At 37.2% G+C, this 23003-nt stretch overlaps 1 protein-coding gene across 1 annotated transcript in view; it reads right to left on the reverse strand.

Moving 5' to 3' along the window:
* The window catches only part of SLC2A13 (solute carrier family 2 member 13), a 148654-nt gene that overhangs the window by 62913 nt on the left and 62738 nt on the right, over window positions 1-23003 (reverse strand). The window contains exon 4 of the mRNA XM_027679305.1: window positions 14213-14321. Within this exon, the coding sequence (XP_027535106.1) occupies window positions 14213-14321 (109 nt within the window). The remainder of the gene's footprint in view (window positions 1-14212; window positions 14322-23003) is intronic.

Consider the following 23003-nt stretch of genomic DNA (forward strand, 5'->3'; position numbering starts at 1 on the left):
ACTTATGCACACAATATAATTAGGTATTATTATCCTGAGAGGATTGCAAGGTGACTATCTCAGCACCTTCCCTCAAAAACCTGGAAAAACCATACAGGTGCCTAAAGCTCAGGTGGGGAGTCTGTTACAGGGGAGAACCACAGGGCCACAATGAAGCAACAGCAGATTCAGTGCTATGTGTTGTTCTGCTTTACTGAGGAAAGTAAGTGAATTTTAGCATTATGTTTTGCTCCCATCTTCCCTCTTCTGCTCCTCTCTCCTCATAGTACCTCTAATTTCGCATAGGTAAAGATTCTCCTTACAGAGTTGTTTCTGCCTGGCCTTTGCCTTCTCCAAATACAGTTTTTTTGGGGTTGTTTTTCGGGCTGCACCTCTGTGCAGCTCAATCAATACCAGGCAGCAGTGTACTTCTTCTGACTTTAATGCCAACACGAAAAAGCTGCTTCTTTAAAATGTTGCACATAACCAAACATTCATTTAGACATAGAAAACAGCCGATACCTCAAATTTTTGAGAAAGCTTACTGACACGACAAAACAGCCAAGCCATGTCATATTGCTGTACTTAACCATTAATTAGCTTAATGAACACTGAAACCCCACCAGATAGAATGAAGTTGTGACTCAGAGCAGCAGATGTGATTCTGGTCTGAAACCTCTGGGGAGTGTCTGTGACAGTGACTGCAGCAGTCAGTCTGAAGAGCAGTACCACAGAGGAAGAAATTTCTGCCATGGAGGAAGAGATTAGTCCTTGAATGGCAGTTAATTCGTTCCAGACAGAGAATTTTGCTGTTAGGAAAGGAAAATGTCTTTTATGAAACCAGAATAAATCCCCAAACAAGTTCTCTATAGAGAGCATCTAGTTTAGAAAGATATTATAAACAATAGTTGCTTATAACCTCTTCATAACTATATTTACAGAGACTAAAAAGTAACAAGCTAATGCACAGAGCCTAAGACATGATTACAACAATAAAAATGTTAAACTATGTATGGCAAATATACTTCAATGCTTCTGTACATCATAGTTTACTTTGCAGCAAGCATGGAATCACTGCAAGATTATGTTGTCAGAAAAAGCCAAAAGTTGATTTACTGAAAATATCAGCTTTGATACTGCAAGAGAAGATGAAAGACAGACCTTGGAGATGCCCAAGCCAATCACAGTCATACATCTCGAGCCACTCTGCATGACCCTGCACATACCACTCTGAACACTAAAAGACTCAGGGAGATCAAGAGGTTTACAGGAGCTGAACTACAATTTTCTTCCAAGCAAATAGCCCAAATGAGTCTCCTGTCTGAGTCAGAGAAGCTCAAAAGTATGAAATTATATCATTGGGCGAATACTATTGTAATATGCACACTACAAACACACCACAGGAAGCTAAAACATGTCACTTAGGGGCAGTAAATTCCTTGCCTAAGTTAGAAAATGTGCTTAAAGTTTCTTGCAAGCATATAGTGCAGTGTCTGAAAGTCCCTGTTAGAAGGACTGGAGGCAAGATAATGTGTTCTTTGCAGGAATCTACTGGTTTCATTTGTCCCTCAGCTGAGTAAGTTTCAGGAATAACCTTCATTCAGAAAAAAAACCTATTTTTTTTCTACATGGTCAACAGAGCAAGCATAGCTTTTAGAGCAGACTGCAAAAGAAATAAATTAATATAAAATCATCTTTTCTTTTGCATAACTATTTGCTTCAGCATATCCTAACAAGACACAGCAGAAATGAGTACTCAAGTGTCACAGACAACCAAGGCCTACTTGTCCAGTGTTCAAAAGGCAAAAACCTAGACATGGGTCTTAGATTCTGTTGAGAGCAAGGACAAGCTTCTAACCATGGAATCAATTTCTTTTTCCAACAGTAGTCTTACAGTACATTTTAAAGCACTGTCCCTCCCAGCTAATGTGATTTTCTTCTCTCTTTCTGTACTTCCTTTTTTTAATTTCCCTCCCCAGCATTGTCTAATCTCTCTGCCACATCAGCTGTTTGTAGCAGCATATTACACTATCAAGTGTTGTTTAGTTTCCCCATCCTGATATCCCACTCCCTCCCTGGACTCTCCTCCTCACTGGCCTTACAGACAGTTCTTTCTCAGCACACTGAGGAATTAAGAGTCTCAATGGTGATTTCTAATTTTCTTTCAATTTGGTGACTGTACTCCATTACCACACCTTCCATAGGCCTATTTTGACAACAGCAATCTCTTTGTTTTGCAAACTGCTCACAACAACAAATTCTGGATTAGCCTTTAGATGCCACCATGTTTTATTCACAATCCATTTCTGGACTATTTTCATTTATGGTAAATCTTTGCACTGCACATAACCTTTCAACCTTTTTTGTGTGTGTGTGTCTCTCCACCTCTGTGGCACAAGGCACATTGACTAGCCTGTGGCAGCTTAACTCTTATTGACAGACTCCAAAGAATCCAATTTACAGAACCAGTTCCTATGCCCTTAAAGTAAAGGTGAGTAAACAGATCTAAAGGGCATCATACTTCTTACTCTATGTTTGAATGGGATCAGTAATATATTCCACTGAGGTTGCTCATGTTGCTGTATCAGGCAGCATCTAACCAGGTGACCTTTTACACATTAATTTTGTGTCTTTTCGAGATCGGTTACATTGCAAGCTTTGAATTGTTTCACATTTCTATATTCTTTGTTTTTCATTTAAGAAGAAGGCACTTCCTTATTGCTAAGAATATAGTCCAATATTTGAATAATATGAGCCCTCTAGGTTTTCACAAGACAGCAAACCTATTACACAAACAAACCCCTCTCCCCTTACTACTCTCCCGTACCTTACAGAAAAAAAAATTAAACTGGTCATTGATTGGTATCTGATTTCCTGATAGGTCTCAAAATAAATGCTAGACATAACAAAAATGTACAGTTCAACATAATAATGCATATTAAACTTTAACAGTTGCATAAAAAAGGAATTTTTTACAAGATTATTAGAAATGTATAACACAAGAGAAACTGTTGAGACCAAATTGTGATTCAGGAGCTGTCTAGATAAATACTACATTAAAATAAACAAACAAACCAGTATTGCTATTTAGGGAACTTCCTCCAGCAATCATTCAGGAATGATTTACAAACAGCATCACTGCTCTGACTTCATTCCATTACTTGGCTTTGCATACAAACAAACCGAACAAGATGAATTTAAGTGACTTAACAGCTGCACTGTGCATATACTGGATCTCATGATCATGGCTAGGCTTCGCGAACGGAGATCTGGGAAAGGCTCTATCCGCATTTGTTACAAACTGGATCTAAGGCAAAGACATTTTCACACAATTCCTCCTGCATGGCCCCGCAGTGAAATTAACACTGGACTGGTGACCTGAAAGTTATTACCAAGGCAACAGATAGAAATCCAACAGTGCTATGAATTCACTACAGGCAAAAGGCAGAGTAGAAACCAAAAGCAGAAAAACTGGGAAAAATTTCTATTAAACATACAAATCCTTCAATAACATCAAAAGAAATGTTAGAAAATACTGGTTCAAATAAATTCCTTCTTTAAATAAATTTTTTTATGCTATCTCCAAAGTGACAGTCTTACTTTAAATATGCTTTCACAGCCTGAAGAACTATAGGAACAGATTTTATCATCTACCATTAAGAAAATCACACTAAGGTAAAACAAAAAGTACAATCAGGAGGACTGTTAGTTGTTTTTCAATGTTTTAACACAAGTGTACAACCTTCTGGCTGGTTTTCCACTGAAGATTACATTAATTTGTATAGAAAACTGGGGGTAAAATTGTGCACTTGTGTACATACTCCCTGCTGATCAGACTTCATTAAAAATAAAATATGTTCCAAATGAGAAGACAGACAGCAGGATTTCTTTTAAAATAACTTGGTGTGTTAACTCCTATACAATTCTTTGTGTGTTTTTTTAATAGGTTATAAAAACAAACACTAATTTCCAAATGAAGATATTACAAGCATTTGTGTCAGTAACATTCAACACAAAAAAGGAATTTCCTTCTGTGAAAGCATTACACTGAAAAATGCCAGTTTAATAAAGACATTTGACTTCAGGTTTTGTTGAGGCTTTTAATTTTTTCTTAATTGAAGTGTCAGCTAATGCTCAGAAGAATCTTTTTTAATACAGTTGCAACATTTTAAAAATAACTAACCAAACCATCAGGTTGACCTTATAGTAGATGGGTCCAGACTGTGGCAAATCATTGCAGCTGTCACATCATGAGATTTACTTTTACTCACGCTATTCCATTCTTCAGTATATATTCTTTTAGCCAATAAACCAAGACAGAACTCAAAAAAGACAGTAGATTAAAAAATAGTTCACATGGTCATTCTTCAACTCATTGAGTTAAGGGTTCAAGTTTTGGAAAAAAAAACAGCAAAAAAACACAACACAAAACCCCCACAACAAAACAGGTGTTCAGCACCAGACAAATAAGGAAAACACTAATATTTAAAGATTTGTGAAATGGAAAAAAAATCCAGTGCTTCAAAACAGAATGAATGTTAAATGCCCGTTACAATACTTCATATCAGCACCCTGAACCTGCCTTCTCTGCACTTTCAGGTTTTTTTTCTTTATTTTTACACCTGATGAAAATTACAATGCAAATAAACATCCACTTCAATATCATTTAATGTGTTCGGCAGTCTAGGATTTTTTAAGTTTGCCAATGTTTTAGGTGGGAGCTGTGTTTGGTTTTGTTCTATTTTTTTAACAATAAATTGATAGATTATGAGAATTATCAGAAGAGACGGGATATAAAATTTTAATTTAAAGGAAATTAGCCTTTACTTTTAAACTCGCATTAATCTTCTATTATATGTCTACTAATTCCATCACAAAAAAACCCAACCAAATAGGTTCTTTCTAATATTTTCTCTGTTGTTGTAACAGTATATTACATCTATATTCATTAGAAATCATGAGTGTTTCCTACTTCCCTTGAGACATTCAATCTAATATCTCTAAGCACTAAACTATGTTCTGATAATCATTTTAGATTTTATCCATTTCATCCCATTATATAATATCTTGAACTACTTCCCTGATCTTCCTGATACTCAAGGCTTCCAAACTTTCATATCTGAGTTATTTATCCTTTGATCTCCAATAGTTTGGACAAGGATGTACCTGTAATAGCTATCTTCCAAAAACTCTGGCTAGTTAGACTGATGAAGCAAGCAGCTTAAATAAGATGTACATTTTACAGCTTTGATCTAGTTAACAACTCCATCATGATTCTCTGGTTTGTTTTGTCTGGGTTTTTTTCTCTGGTTTGTTTTGTTGGGTTTTTTTAGTGACCTAAAGCTCTGATTTCCCTTTTCTATTTCAAAAGGAATAAGAACATGAAATGCACACAGAACTTGCATTAGAAGTGAGAAGCTTCAGTCTGAGAGGCAATCCTGAAGACTGATGTATGGCATTGTCCAAATAGCTCAAGCTGCAGGTTGTTTTACAGTGAATTACAAATCCATACTTTTAAATTGACTCAGAAAAATTAACTTTTAAACTGGCCATCACACAAGGTCAGCAGAGCAGAAGAAGAAAGCTTTTCTTTCTCTTCTCTTCTCTTTTATTTTATTTTTAAGTGGAACCTTAGTGTTAGCTGACACATGGGTGATTTGTTTTTAATGCAGTCTCTTACTCGTATCCCAAACACCCTCTCACAATTATTTGAACTGATAAATTACAGCCTTTGCAGCTAAACCATTAATGCTGTTTAGGGGTTTGTAGATCCAACAAGCACATACAAGAATATTTGTGAAAAACATTTCACTCTTTAAACAAAAATTCTAAAGCATAGGAGGTATCTTTAAAATGATACTATCTTTAAAATGATACATAAACTTCAGCAATATTGGAACTGCCTTAAAAATGTTCAAGTTTACTGAACTGCCTTCTAGTGCCTCAAGTACAAGATACATCCATCTAGAACACTCAGTCTTGCAGTTTGTTGGCTAAGTGCAAAACCAAAATGAAGGCTAAGGCCTAACTACTCCTCATAGTTCTTGCACAGGTACAGAGCCATGTAAGATGTCCAGCAGTATGACCTATTTTCTCTTTCCATCCCTCTCCATGACCACAAATATCAAGTCACTGTCACCTGCAGCCTGCATCCTCCCTGTGAAATAAAGAGTTGGTTTGTCTTTTTTACTCAGACCTGCTGCAGTTTTCCTTAACCAGCTAATGTCTTGTTTGACTGTTTGGTTTTACTTAATGGATACAGCTGTTGGCATCCTACCATCAACACATTTATGTTTCAGCCACTTCCTAGCAGATTTACTAAGGCACACTCCTCTTACAAGGTAGTATTGCCCTCTCACATCTGTATTTACCAATAACTGAGAAGAAGAAGCAACACCAGAGCAGGGTTCGGAAAACTATGGTCATGTTTCTTCCTGATCTGCACTGAGGGGAGGTGAAGGCAAACAAAGAGGGAAAGGATTGACTCTGCCAAAATGGCCATTTCCCAGGTGCTGTAAATACTGCCCATGGATCCTACTGACAGCAATTAAGGAAAGGGAGTTCAGCATTTCTGTTACCTCCCCCACCAGCATCCCAGCTGACATGTGAATTGCTTCTGCCCAGCCTAAGATACTGTATGTCAAGAAACACTTTCACCTCCAAATTGGAGTTTGTTCTTAGCCACAGTTCCAAAGCTACCACTTCTTTCTATAGGCTGCGTGATAATTTTCCAAACTTAAGTGAACAGTTTGAGGTTTGGGTTTTTTTAATACATTTTATTTTCAATGCACTCTTTACAAGAAACAAGCTCAGCTGTGAAAACAGAACACTGAAGTTGTTTACATGATGAGTTTGCACACAGTACTACCTAAAACATCTTGCGATAAAAAGGAAGGATAATATGTTAAAATGAAAGGTCACTTCTCCAAAAGATGTTACTGGAAGGATTTATGAAAACCTATAAAAACCCTAATGGATTATTATCTGAAAAGCAAGTGGACATACAACATAGAGTTTCTTTTTGTTTTATTAAACATCCCCTACAGCCTAAGGGGAAAATGCATAATTTAAAGGAAATAGATAAATGGGACAGTTTACTCACAAAAAATATTGAAGGATAAAAACCTAAGCAGGCGGCAGGCTTAATGTTATGGACTCATCAGAGAAAATCAGACTTGTCAATTACAAAATCTTCTCAATTATCCTGACAACATTACAAAGTTTGTATCTGGAAAAAACATTAATGTAATCGTCCCTCCTTCAGTCAGACTTAAAGCACAGTTGGGTCTGAGAGTACTCAAGAACAACTCAGGTGACAAGTTACTGGCCATCCAAAAATAAATGCCACATGGCATTCTGTTCTGCCCAATCTGAATTTAAGTTATGTCTACAATAAAAGATATATTGTTCTTCAGTAACTGCTGTGCAACTTGGATGACATTTTAGCATTGTGTCAGCTTGGGGCTTGCTTTGTTTGTTGGGGGTTTGCTTGTTTGTTTTTATGCTACTTTCTGAATTTTGTTTTAAAATACAGAGCCAGGGAACACAATAGAAACCAATACAACTTTAAAAATCAATGCTTGAGTACACCCCCACAAGAAAAATATGAACCACCACTACTTTTTGCCAGTAGATCTGTTTACAGATCTCAACAACTATTTTCCAATATCCAAATCATCAGCCAATATTCCAGCAAAACCTCATTTCAATGACCAGCTTATTCATTATAAGTCTATCATAACTTGTAAATACATTCAGTCATTAATTATACATGATGCTGAAAGAGTAGACAGCCTTGCTACTACTTGTGCTTTAATTCACAAAACAAGGTATTTATCCAATGATCTTCAACAAAAAAAATTAATGGTTTATTTGCAGTCACTGTCCAGTGTTACCTATTCAGCATTTCATTTTTTAAAAACTGGAATTTAAAGGCAAGTTTCTCAATCTTGGCTTTCACCATCCCTCTGGGGATTCAGTTGCACATCCATGTGGAGCAGAAACCCCAAGCTCTGCTTGGTCCTAAGGCTACAGTGAGGTGCACTCTGCCCTCTGCTCCTCCCAGGTTTCAGCTCTGCAATTGCTGCACAGTAGACCTGGTGATTAAACCTGTCAGGAAATGTGATTTGCTTCCATTAAACTCCTCTCTAGCTTCTATTAAACTCCAAAAGTATTCTGGCTTCTTTCCAGTCCCACTTCTGCTCTCTTTCATTCTCTCATTTACATTCAGTACGGTATTTGTTCACTTTTCATGTTAATTGTTTTAATATTCTTTACTTATCTTCAAACCTTCAATTTCCACTTGTTACATAACCTCTTCTTGTCCTCTTTTGTATTTTTCTTCTTTTATCCAGCTTTTTTCCTCTCTCATTATTCTAAGCTTTTTTCTTCTCCATGTAGTACTTTCTTGCACTCCCTATCTCTTGCCAGCTGAAAAAAGATGTTTCTTTTTATCATCTTTTTTTTCTCTTTTGTTTGCTTGCACAAATTAAAAAAGCAAGACAGTTAGAACTCAAAAGCATCTGTGGACCAAATCCAAACACCAATATATTTTATGTGTGGATTCACTTAACTTTTAGGGGATGCAAGAATATCTTGGAAATAAAAAACCCATTTCATTTAATAGGAATAACACATCATATACACCAGCAAAGAAGGTGTATATGAAATACTGAAGGCCATAAGCTCTCCCTGTTGACACATTATACCACTTTTCTATTGCAGAAAGCTTTTCTAACACAATGTGAAAAGATAATGGCAAATTACTAAATTAGCATCACATCAAGCCCAGTGTTTCAACTGCAGAACAAAGTATTTTCTTTGGCTTTCATCAAGTCCACTTAAAGTTTTGTGAGAGTAATAATAATCAAGATGATACAGCTGTCCCTTCAATCTTATCTAGATTTATAGTCTTGAGGGCACAAACAGTCTGTGGGAACAGACAGCAAGCCTTCAAAAGAGCAGCAGAAACTCCAGCAAGGCCACACTACCTACGTACAGTTCTGACACGACAATACTGAACTCCCTCCAGTTATGGCTATATTACTGACTAGTATTCAAAACAACTTGGGATTTTTTCCAAAAGTTTTCTTCTCCATGGTTTGGGGTTTTTTACTGCAATGAGGCTGTGCAGTACTAGAAATGTTTTCGGAAGTCATAGTCCTGCAGGAACATGAGCATATAGATAAAACATGCAGGTACTCTAGTGATGGTTTTCACCAAACAATCTGAAATAGTTAAATCCTTCAAACCCCCTCCTCCTCCCACCCCCAAAACAAGAATTACTTCCTTCTTATATTTTTTTTTCTTAAATAAGAAACTGATGGGAAATATTAGTTTCAAGTTTTACCTTAAGATGGTCGTCTTCCCCCAAGTTTTGACTATGGGTGACTGTGCACTTGAAAATATCTGAACACCACTGGTCTAGCAAAATTCTGGGATATATTACTATTATGAAGCTAATCTGTAGTAACTGCTTCTCTGGAATATAATCTCCTTCACAGGGCCTTTCTCAATCTCCTGGCAGCCAGATTTGGGACTCCAAGCTTGAAACTGTGAGCTTCCATTTTCAAGATGAGAAAATACTGGAATGATAAGAAACTTAAAAGTTAAACCATTTCAGACCTGCTCACACCAGCGTGAGAGATGCTTGTCTAAAATTGTGTGACTTTATCTTTTACAGGTCAGTTAAGCTGGCAAGAGCCATAACAAAAATGAAGCATTTTTTCTACATCAGGCACTTTATCGAACAGCAGTGAACCCTTGTTCTTAGGGGGAAAAAAAAGGAATCAAAGCAATAGGTCACTGAGCTTTATTCTTCTACTGACTAAATTTATCATGCTAGAATTTGTTCCTGTGAGAGTCACAATCTCCTTAGCCTATTTTTACATTTTGCTTCTCTTTTAGATCCACCTCCTCAATGCAGAGGTTGTTCCACATACCGTTCTCACCAATTCAGTAACATCCTGTTCATGATGAGAGTTCCTGGTTCCTCACGGCTGGATGTTATGCACGTACATGGCTGATTCAAATATGATACGAAACTATTTCTGTGCAAAAACTAGATCAGTTTATTGCACAATGAGAAGGACTGAGCACAGTCCTCCACAATTCTTACAGCAATTCTGGTTTTCCTCTCCCCATCCTCAAGAGAAATCCAACTACACATGGATTTCATTGCTCTCATTGGCTTCACTACTGATATCCAATTTTTAAGCAGAAAATTTATACCAGATTTCTCAACACTTAACCATGGAAGCTCTAGATTTTTGTTGTTGTCTCCATGTGTTTCTTGTAGATATTTTATTTTTAGGATCTCTTCTACTACTGGGCACACTCAGTGACTATTTTTAGACCCCTGCAAAATTCTCTAACACCCATACTTTTTGATTCAAGCTTTCCTTTCCTAAAATTTAAAAGTTACTCAGTAAAGCATATACCAACTGGGGAAGTATTAAATCATTCTACAATTGTGTTCTTCTTTATATTTTCATTTCTCTTTATGATTTGATTATGGGGGTTTAAATGAGTTTTTCAGACACATACACTCACCCCAATGGTCTCACTTTCTTACAGTAAAATACAAGATTTAACAAATTCTTTTATATCAGAAATAGTGAAAAGTCTCAAGCCAGACTATTAGAATGAGTCAGGGCCCATCATGGATGCTGCCACATTAAGTGGTCACGGTATGGCAGAGTGCCATGGAAATACACAAGGAGAAAGGGGACAACCGGAGGCTGAATTCTCTGCCAGGGAAAGCCAGGCAACAGCAAGCTGGGGTCATCGGCCTATTCTTCTGTGGCCTACAGAAAGGGATTCCAGTAAACAAGAATTTACAGCAGACCAAAGGCACAGTGAACACCAACCACCAAAACTTTTTTCATTACTGTTTTTAGTAAACACGTTTGCAAAACCCCTGAAGGAAAGTCCACACAACCCTAGACCTTCCAACCATAACAAGTGCCTGCTTTCCTGCTGCAAGAGAACAGCAATCCCAGAATGACATCACTAAACACTATGAAGAGGAAACTAGTGCTTAGAGGTTTAATGCAATCTGACAGTTCCTTAAGGTACCATTTAATCAGAGCATTAGAAGGCAATCACCAATTTCTATGTAAGTAAACTATCAATAGACAGCTGCTTACTTGTATTTGAAAAATGTGCTTTCATGGGAGAATGTTTTTCTTGCACACCTGATAACGAAAAATTTAGTTAAACTGGATTATTAAAAAACACTGGATATTGCAAGCAGTTTACAATCCAGCCCTTTAACAAACAGTGCCTTCATGTGTTTATTATAGGCATTTTATTATTTTAAAGCTAAGGTTCAACTATGTCTTACAGTTGTAATTCTGTCCTCCTACATATCCACAAGCAAATTTGGTCAATTTCAAATTATTTGTAAAGCCTCCTACATAGAAAGGAGTTTGAGATTTTAAAATATACTAAGTTTAAAATAAACAAAGTCAACCTATCAGTGTCATAAACCTTGTGAATTGTCTATTTTTTGTTCTAGCCTAATAAGGCATCCTAAAGTGGCAAGAACCACATTGTGAGAATGACTGTCCTTGGCCAGAGGTTGTATGCATATCGTATTTCGTAACATTTTAATAATGTTTATTATGTAAGTTTCCCTAATTAACTTCTAAACTTACTTCTACATTTGGCATCTGTAACATCCTGTGGCAATGAGTTCCAATATGTAATTATGTGTTGCATGAAAAATCACTTATTTTAAACCTACTGCTGGGTAAGAGCTAGGAGTCATCAAAAACGTGTCATCAGAAATGATGAATAATCATGATCTCCCCATCCTCTCCATAACATTAGCAGCTTTATATACCTCTTGCATTTCTTCTGACCTAATTTCTTTTCAAAGCTGCAGAGTCCTAATCACCCCGTACAGGTATCTCTTTCCCCACACATAACCTGGTTTGTCCTTGATAAAAGAAAGGACATCTGCAACTGTTGGTACTATTTCAGATTGGTCATGGATGTCGTCATGATGTTTGTATAGAACGATAATGCAACTTCAAGCTCTCTTTTTTGAATAGTAACAATTTAGACTGCCATGCATGTTAGTTAGCCAGTTCCCTCCTGCAAGCATAATTGTATAATATTGTATAGTTAATGCACTTGCCATTCTTCCCACAACTGTTCACAGATTTAGGGGATCTTAATATCGTGAATTTGATCAACATAACTGGTCTAACTGGTCTGCTCTGGCCTCCAATCAGGAGGTCTGGAGACACACCGTCTATAACGCTGCTGCTTCCTTTGAGAAAGCACGCAGGATCACTCTCGAGGAGAAAAGACAATGCAGAAAGAATCGTGTCTTGCAGAATATACCTCCTAAGGAGTCTTTCTATTGTGCCTTTTGCGATCAAACATGTCTATCTCGCATTGGCCTTATTAGCCACCAGCGTGCTTGTAACAAATGTGGATAGAGCCTTTCCCAAACCTTAGTTCGCGAAGCCTAGCCATGAATATCGTGAATGGTGTATGAGTACAAGCTGTTATTTTGTTGTTTAGCTCCTTTCACAGACTTATTAAAGCAGCAAAGATCTTCATATAGATCCCTGTAGGAGTCTACTCTTGGCTTGTGATAACTCATCTTCTATTCTCATTCTTTTTTTTCCTATCTTAAATAATTATCAACCAGAGAGGACTTCTCCCCTACTGTTGTGACTATCTGATTTCTTCAAGAAAGAAACTTTGCCAGAATTTGTGATGGACTAGGATGGTTAATTCATATGGGATATAAAGTTCTAACATGACCATGAACTCACATCCAACTAAGCTACAATCTGTCTACAACAATCATGTTGGTTCTTTTTTGTTACTTTTTATTCTACATGTACATGTTCATCTTCATATTTCTAAATGCATATCTTCCCATTTGACTATGAAGTGTTAATTAATTTTGATAAAGACTGAAATAAAACTTTCTGGGCTGTAGCTTCATGTAAATTATGCTACATTTCCAAATTCAGTGATTATGTATTCAAATTACTCCAGACCTGTTATTTTTCATTTTAATCAGTTTGATCTCGAAATTCCTCCCCAACACTTGAGTTTGAAACAGACCACCTGAGACATCTTAAGTAAGCTCCAGTGAAAAAAGCTCCATATATCCTCTATAATTAACACAAATGCAAAAAGAATCTTTGTGAGATTTGGTGCTAAATATTTATCTTCTGCTAGTGTCCTCACAATATCTTGATTCCTACTGGGCCTGGAGACTACTAGGTCTCTTGTTTGTGACGTGACTGAAAAATTTCTCAAAGTTCTTTCTGTGCTTGTCTTCTGGTTTTCACACATAACTTACCAGTTCCGCATCCGTTTCCCACATTTGGTTACAATCTCTACTTTTTGAAGTCTCTTCACCTGTTAGAGATTTTCCTCCTTTGCAGTTCAATAATACTGAATTTGGGGTTTCTTTCTCTCCCTTATGACAGATGGCAGATGTTTAACATTTCATATGGTAGCACTTGACGCCAGTAAAAGCCTTATCCTTTTAGCTGTTCCTTTTGACAATTTCCTAAGAAGCATGCTCCCTTAGGCACAGTTCTCTCCATAAGACATTACAGGAACATATTTTACACTTCCTCTTAAAACAACATGGCAAACATAGTCATTATGGTTACTCTTGTAGGGCAGCCCAACAGTAATTTCGTCTTAAACAAGGTCTTGTGCATTGCACGTTGGTCAAGAGCTACTACTCTTGTGAGCTGACAGCTTACCAGAAAACCCAATACATCATCCTTCACTTCCACATTTACTGAGTCTTCATACACATAACAGAACCATGTAATAACAGGAAATGGTTCTTCCCTCAGCATCTTACCTCCTATAGCATTTCATAGGAATGTTCCATCTCATTAACACAGCCAGTGTAACCCTCACCCTCTTTTGCTCTATTTGCACACAAATTCAAACCATAAATGTACTTTCCTGTCTAGACAAACACAGCTTTGACCACAAACCCTAACACAGAATAATGCATCTCCCAGAGTAGTTTGCATAAATGTTTGCCCTTACACTAACATCCTCTTGTACGAATTTTCTGCGATGTCAAATATGTCAACATCTGGATTTCCAACCAGAATTCCATCTCTCATACTCAATTTTTCACATTTCAGATTTTGTCCAGAAAATCATCTGTAACTGCCACTGGTCTAATTGACTAATTCTAATTTTTTATAAAGAGAAGCAAGTAGGAAATACATACATGACGGTGTTAATCCCTGACAGTTGTTGAAACATCTGCAGACCACAACCCACAATTAAGGCTCTTCGAGTTGGAGGGTATGTTAGCATTCTGCAGATCACAGGTCCAGCTTAAAAAAAAACAAGACAACAACAAAAGAATACATAATAGTTCTTAAGTGATCGCTATCAAGACAATGTTGCCAGGCATATCAGGCTTTGCACCTTAGTTTCAAACAAACTTGAATTATTTCAATTATTTTTGAACAATTCAGTCATTTCAGTTCTGCTTTTCTGCACTGTACTACAAAGACGATTTTCAGGAAGCCCAAGCAAAAAAATGAAACAATTTTTGTACACAGTGTCTGCTACTGATGTCAAATGTACAGCTCTCCTATATCATACTAACAGATGGCACACCTGCTGCAACTGAATGTACTCAAGAGTTATCACAAAATATATCCGTTGTTTCCTTTCTAAAAGCTTCCACTGTTATTGAGAGGTTGTTTCAGAAATGCCGTTACTCACTGCTAAGATCTGGATTTTGGAGATGAAGTGTTCTCCCTAGTCCCCAAAAGACCCAATTTCCACAAACCAGTTGCAAGTGTGGGTATTTGAAGGTATAGGATAGATCTATTCTGCACAGCTCTAGAGGCCTGCAGAGGGAGCAGAAATTAATTACATCTTTTCCATACCTTTGGTAGCAATGGTATGAGGCTGCATTCAAAACGCAGAAAACAGTTTCTTAATGAAGGAAAAAACCCCAAATTTCTGGCTAACAGAGAAAGTTTTATTCTCTATTTAAAACTTTCAAAGTATAGTGGGGAGAAAAAAAGTAGTACAGAAAGCTATGGAAGAATACGAAAAAATTTCAAGTCCCCAACTCTAGTATTTACATGAATTTCTTTCTGCACAGAGTAGTGCTTTTTCACCTGCTGAAATATTTTATGTCTTACACATCTTATCACATCTGGTATACCCATTCAGAACATCTAATCACAATATGAATAGGTCAAAATTGCTGCCATCCAAAAAAAAGGGAGGTGGAAAAGGATCTACAATTTTACATTTTCAAAGTCTTTCCTAAAAATATAGAAAATATTAAAAGTATTGGTTCAGTAAAAAACCCTACATGGGTCTGTTAGTGAAGAATTGACATGCAGAGTTCCAGCTTCAGAAAGCTGACAATCTTTGAACAGTTTCAAGAGTGGGACTCAAGCAAGGGGTTTAGATAACATTTTCTTCATTGAAAGATAATCAGACCTGCCTAAGAAAGATTTATTTTCATTTAAAATGATGGTATTTATAATTCATATCTCAATTGTATCATCATTTAACTTTGCTTCCTTAATATTAATAGCAGAATACAGCCTGATGAATTTTCTAGTTGGTTTACACATAACATTAACATTACACAGTCTCATATGTCCTGCCATTTAGCCACACCATTACCTCAAAATGTCTTCAAGCAAAATCAAGTGACAGATAAATCTGGTGACAGATAAATAGAGTCAATCCATAGATCTCATAAGATATACTCAAGCAAGACACATGACATCATTGGGCCGACAAGTACATCAAATGGTTCCATAGTCAAAGTGGCATTTCCTCGGTGGAAAAACAACAAAGTCGGCACTCACTGCTAGCTAGGAGCAGTCCAGAGCTCAGACATACTCTGGGATTTCTCCTCAACTCCAAGCTTCACAAAGAAAAAAGATTTACTAAGAAATGTACCTATGAACTTTAATTCACCAATGACAGCCCTCAGGTTCTCATATTTGGCATCACACCTGAGCATGGAGGCTTTGGGCTTAAAAACCTTATCTGGCAACTGATTCTGCAGCATCTATTCTAAATCCACGCTGTTGAGATCTTCTGTTCTTCATAAACTTCCTATAAGGGCCTTAACTGAGTTCAAAATCTATCTTTATCCTCAAGGGACCTTTCAGCCAACCTACATCTTACAGTCCATCTTCAATGGTCATGCTCATTGAATAAGCTGGAACTCTACAGCAAGGGCTGACAGGAGAGTAGGCAGAAATTTCCTAAGGAACTGATGCAACTGATGTCCTGATCCGCTCATCTATTTTATGGAAGTTATATAAAATTCTGTTCACAATGACCCATTGTACAAAACAATTGGAAAGGAGGCACTAAAATGAATAGCTAGAAATTAAAGCAGCTGTTCTCAGACAATGGCTTGCAACTCAGAGGGAGTCATGAAGTCTCAACAAAACTCCATCGCACAAATCAGCTTGTGCGCTTGAAGTGGGGCCCTGCAGAAATTTTGCAATAGAGTACATGCACTAAAGTTTGGACCTTTACATTAGAATTTCACACTTTAAACCTTTAGAATATTCAGTCAGCTAAGTTCAGTAAGCACTTGGAGTTTTTCAGACTTCTGATTAATTGTATCACAAAAATGATGATAAAAATTATCATACTTGTTCAAGTCAGCGTTTAAAAAGATTCACTCCAAATCTGTACCATGGCAACTGCCACACATAAATAGGCATACACAAAATTAAAGTATTTTCTTTCATAAAATTCACAGCCTTCAGGTTTACAAACCAATAAATGGAATGAAAGAAATAAAAGAAACTGCTAATCTCTATATTAAAGGAGCTTTACCAACTCAATGAAAAAGCCCAAAGGACTTTGACTGTGAGGCGAGTGGTTTTTAAAACAGAAAATGAGTGTGAAACTTTTTATTAAAATTATCTAGCTCTGATCTAGCTATATTGTATTTGCATTTTCCTATCATCAATCCTTCCATCCATATTGTTGAGTTCATATGTTACAGTCTTAAAAATAAACACCTCTAGACAGAACATGGGTTTTAACTACAGAGAATGGGTCTAAAGTAAAAAATTAAAAACAAACCAAGTTTTCAGAATTAAATACATTTTTCGTCTGAAAATCAGTCTTCTGAAATCCAAAATTGTACTTCAGTAGTTTCTGATAACCCTTAAATATGGCGTTAGTTATGACAATACATTAAAATGGCACAAAACAATAAAATCATTACGTCTTTAAAAAACGGAGCAACTTAGCTGCTCATAGAACTAGAGGGACACAGATGATTTAAACATAAATCACAGGAAAAATATTAAACATCCGGCAATTTGTACAAAGGAAAAAATAGATATTTGTCTCCAAAAAGTCAGATTTTTTTTGTTTGCGATATTTCTGCCTTAATTGCTGTTGTTTTTTTTCCAGCTAGATTTAGACACATTCCTGCATCGCAACCACTTCATTTAACTTGAAAAAGCACCAAGATGTTTGTTTTCCTTCTTCTAATCTATGAATAAAAATTAAGTCAGATTTTTGATGGATGAGACCTCCTAATGCCATGATTAATTCAATGAGACTAGATTTGGTTGGATTTTTAATTCCTTTATCTGAAGTAAATTTCTTTAACACATAATTTTTACAAAAGTTCAAAACATGCTACAGCTTGCTTTAATGAGAGTCCAAAATGGCAGCATGAGATAAAGAGTAATGGAAAAACAAGGATACTGCTGCTGTAGAAGGTGACATTGCTTGAAGTGGTGATACTTGAAGTGGATTGCTGTGATCCAAATGGATATTTTGTAGCTTGATCCAAACTGTCTACCAAACTAGACATTCATCCTTATAAGCAAAAGGCAAAATATAGTATTTGGAAGTTTAGCTTCACATCTAAAAAAAACCTTATTAGATTACACTGAGCTAAACAGGGGAGGAGAAGCTGTTCTTGTCAAACCATTACTTCTGAAAGTGAGTGATGCTTTCCAAATATTACAATTTAATGCCAGTTTCCTATATTTTAGCTGTTATCCTTGTTGTTAGGCATAACCCACAAATTAGGTTTGTACATTTCGAATCCCCTGGCAAAGGCACTTTGATTTTCCTCTGCAGATAAAACGAAGTGTATGGTAACCATAGGAGCTTGGGTGCGATCCACTGCCAACTAAAAGACAGAGATAATTTTCAAAGGCAACACAACAAAAACTCTAGTTCTAAAAGGAGTTTATATAATGAAAGCAGAAGAATGGGTATTAATGACATCTTAGCATCTCTGTGTGAAAATGTACTGCATTCTCTTCCAGGGAAATAAAAATATTGTAGGATAAAATCCCACAGCAAATGCAGGCAGACATCTGGTGCTTGGAAATCTTATGATTCCCCATCCCACAAATTATTAGAAGAATACCTAGCAAAATTTCACAGCCAGGAAACTATGGTTAGAGACTGGGCTCTGCCAAAGTCATTTGCAGGTTCAAACATTTATTTGCCAGCTAATCTAGGTAACAGCTTGTAGCAACAGCCTAAAACTATGTAGGGATCCTGCCAGCATTTCGTGCTCTTGCTGTAGAGGGCTGTTTCCAAAAAAGCAGGCTTAGCCAAGCAACAAGACAGTCACTCATCAGTTTAGCATCAATTAAGCTCAAGATTCAGATTTGTTTTCTGGACCTTTTCTTGTTCTAATACCAGCCAATACCCTCTCTTCCACCTAGATAAATCTTCAAGGAATTGATCTACAGTTAAAAATAAGCGACCAAAGAAAAGAAAGTTCGTGTTTGTGATCTTAGTAACAGAGGACAAACATGGGAACCATTTCTCTGTTTTAACTTTCCTTACAAAATGACAGCTTCCAGTCTAGCTCTCTCTGCATCATCTGAAACGTTCCTGCAGAATCTTACTTCACCAAAGACTCCTCCTCCAAAGCACTTAGATCTAGCTATTATTTTCTATGTATGAATGATATACTTTTCCTCTCCTTGTCTATTACATGATTATTTTCTGAAAGTATCAACTTCATTCATTTTTCCTTTCTGTAAAATTTAGCAAATCAAAAGATAATTAGCTTTAAGATCAAAACTGCATTAACTATGCTGAAAAGATGTAAAATAATTTTACTTAAGTACCATGTTCTTTCCCACTGTCTTATATTGTTTCCAGCAATGTTGGAAGAACCACTCCCAGCATTAGAAGAAACTTCCTCCCTCATATAGTTCACTAATCCTTTGAGAAAGCTTGCTTGAGGTTTTTCAACTTCCTTCTTTACGGCGTGGTTCCCTATCAGCCAAGAAGGAGAAAAGATCATCAGCTTGCCTAATCATGAGTCTTAGTATTTTTCAGCTTTCCACAGCAAAACCATCCACTGCTATGAGTACAGACTGGAAGAAGTACTCATTGGGAGCAGCCCTGCTGAGAAGGACTTGGGGGTTCTCCTGGATGAAAAGCTGGACATGAGCCAACAGTGTGCACTCACAGCCCAGAAAACCACCTGTATCCTGGGCTGCATCAAAAGCAGTGTGGCCTTCAGATCGAGGGAGGTGATTCTGCCCCTCTTCTCTGCCCCTGTGAGATCCCACCTGGAGTGCTGCATCCAGCTCTGGGGTCGCCAACACAAGACAGACATGGAGTCCAGAGATGCTCAGATGTGCAAAGATGCTCAGAGGGCTGGAGCACTTCTACGAAGGCTGAGAGAGCTGGGGCTGTTCAGCCTGGAGAAGAGATGGCTCTGGGGAGAGGCTATTGCAACCTTTTAGTACCTAAAGGGGGCTTATAAAAAAGATGGAGAGGGACTTTTTACATGAGCAGATAGTGATAGGACAAAGAGGAATGGTTTTAAACTAAAAGGGGAGAGATTTAGTTTAGATATTAATTCATTGTGAGGATGGTGAGACACTGGAACAGGTTGCCCAAAGAAGCTGTGGATTTCCCATTCCTGGAAGTGTGCAAGGCCAGGTGGACGGGGCTTTGAGCAATCTGGTCTAATGGAAGATTCCCTGCCTATGGCAGGGGGGTTGGAACTAAATGATATTTAAGGTCCTTTTCAACTCAAACCATTCCATGATTCTATGCTAACAAGACAGCCTGCTCTAAAAGCAAATAAAAGCTAATTAGACATAACTACTTTGATTTTAGAGAATTAAATAGTGAAGGGAGACTTTCCATGCCTAGATGAACTGGAAGGGGTTTTTTGATTGCTCAAGAAACCTAGATTTCAAATAAATGGTCTCTCCAGCTCTTTTAAATCCACACATTGAGAACAAAAACCCTAATATAGATTTTTTTTGTTTTGTTTTGACAGCAAGTTGAGTTGTCTTCGGAAGTTCTGAAAACAAAGGCATTTTCTTTTATCTGTAAAAGGAAAAAAAAAATCTTTCCTTTGATAGCACATTCTTTGATATAAAGCTCTGGTGACAGAAAATCTATATGACTGAGTACTTGCACAAAGGCAGCAGCAGTTAAGAACACCTTTGAATAGGACGAGAAGCAGTGGCAAGTAGGGAAGCAAAAAAAAAAGGAGTGCATTTTGGCTCTGTATGATATGTTCTCTACAGAAAACAGAACCTACTGTAATGAAGTCCTTTAAAACTGAAAAAAACATGACAAAACAGATAACAAAGAGAGAAGAGTGGCCAATCACATGATGCCAGTGGGAGCTGAGAGAAGTGGCCACAATGACCAACAAGAACCTGCAGAGGTGGAGGAGGGATCCCAGTGCGGTACTGGCAGACTCATGGAATGGGGGAACGAGTGAGAGGGAGATTTATCTCCTTCATTGATAGGAAAACTGGGGTAGGCACAGAGAAAAGCAAGGATCATATTGTGATTTCCTTCTAGCTGTGGAAAGTACCTTAGAGCAGACTTGTGCATACCCACTGCCTGAAAATAAACATTTCTTTTCACAGTCTGCTCCAGAACTGCCTTACATAGAAAACAGTTATGTGACCTTCACTTAAGGCTGGAGAAAGTAGAGGAGAAAAGATAAGATTATGTAGCTAGCATTACGCAGGCACAACCAAAATAAGCCAAGTGTTGTAACAGCCTGAAGAGCTTCCCACTCTGCTCTCTCATCAAGTAGTGAAGTGCAGAGCATTTAGCAATCTGGAATCAGAAAGCTTTTTTTCTTTCATTTTAAGTTGAGGAAAGATACTAAACAGAAAACTGTAGTCAGGGCAGTTTCAGGAGTGCTATGTTGTGTGTGTGTGTGTTTGTGTTGTTGTTGTTGCCGTTATTCATTAATTAAAAGAGTACCAAAACCACTCAGACTTCCCTCCAAACAAGCTAGTAGTTTAGTCTCAAGGTGATCTTCCCATCTGTTAGTGTATTAATATTATTATTAACTACTATTATTAAATAGATACTGTATTTTATTTCCTGGACAACACACTTCCAGCCTTACATTTTCTGCCATTTGTTTCTGCAAAAAATCTTAGTTTAGTGATATTATTTTCCCCCCTCTATCCCTTGTTTCCAACTGAAACATCTTAATTTCTGCCATAAGCCAGTAGTTTAACAGAACAAACAGATTTCTATTTCTTGTCCTTCAAAAGAATGAGACAGAGGGACACATTCCCAGGAGGAAAGGGCGAAAAAGGAAAATTTAATAGAACTGAAAAAGGAGCCTGGAGGTCAATGAAAGTCACCACAGGAATTTATGAATACAATCTGTTGCACGCTCACTCTTTTTTTTTTCAATTTATTCATAGAATGTTTAGCTTAGACCATTTCCCTAAAAATGTTTTAAAAAACCCTATTTATCTAAGGGCCTGAAAAACTCCTCTCACTTTTTAAAATTTGGATGCCATTAGCATAAGAGCTTCATTAAAAATAAAAGGAAAAAAGTTAAATTAGAGATGAAGTCTACATTTAAACAGGCTATAAAAACCTTCTTTGAAATCAATATCATTTTAGCACAGCTCAGCTGGATTCCAAAACTACCACTGAGGAGAAAAATCAAAAAGCCACTGTAGGTTAAAGTCAAAGTATTTTAACTTTGGCTTCCTAAGAAGAGGACAGCTCCATCAATGGATATATAGCTGACAGACAGCACAGCAAACCTAAAAATAAGAAGTCTTGTAGCTAAAAATAATAAGTCTTAAGAAACTGCTTCAACATTTTACTTTTTTTTTAAAGTAAAGCATTTGAACTTGAGTACAAAGTTGAGTTCCACTGAAGACAGAATGATGGATACACACTGAAATATTTCCCTGAACTGCAGCCTAAGATCATACCTTATCTAAAAGTACTAGCTGATTTACTACATTTTAGTATTAACCATTTTCTATCAGAAACACAAAGGGCTCTAAGGCAACCACTGCCACTCAATAACAGCATGTTTTTCAGCAGAGAGGGCCAAACACATGCTGGGAGCAGGGGCAGGAGCACTGCCAGCAGGTCAAGAAAGCATTTCTTCCTCTGTACACAGCAGCTGTGAGCCCCGCAGCTGGAGCAGCACACCACAGTGCTGCCTGAGTTTGTAGAAGAACCACCACGGTGAATGGGTCTGGAGCACATGACACACAAGCAGACAATCAATCAACTGGAATTGTTCCACTTCAAAAGAGAAGGTAAAGGGAAAAGGCTCTGCTGTCTACAGATACCTGGTGGAGGGGCAAGGAGAAAATAGGCCTGGGCTCCTCAGAGGTGTGCAAGGGCAGGACAGAAGGCAAAAGGTAAGCTGGAATGCAGAAAATTTGGGCCAGATGTGAAGTCTGTTTATTTTGTATCATGGAAGTGGTCAAACACAGAAAGAGATCTGCAAACTGGTCATGGTCAAAACTTCACTGAAAAAGTTCCTGAGCAAACTGCTCTAATTTATTCTGCTTTGATTAGGAATTAAATTAGACAGCTTTCAGAGGTCATCCACAAGATTCTTACAGAAATGAACATCATTCTAAGATCTGTGATGGTACTAGTTATTACAACCTGTACTAATGAAAAACTAAGTTTGGTACTTCGCAGTATATGAAAAAAAAATCAACCTGAATATCTGGAATTAACAGACTATCACAACACTGCATGATAATGCACTT

The sequence above is a fragment of the Neopelma chrysocephalum genome, unplaced genomic scaffold, assembly GCF_003984885.1.
Source record: "Neopelma chrysocephalum unplaced genomic scaffold, ASM398488v2 Primary Assembly neopelma1_45, whole genome shotgun sequence".
Taxonomy (NCBI): Eukaryota; Metazoa; Chordata; class Aves; order Passeriformes; family Pipridae; genus Neopelma; species Neopelma chrysocephalum.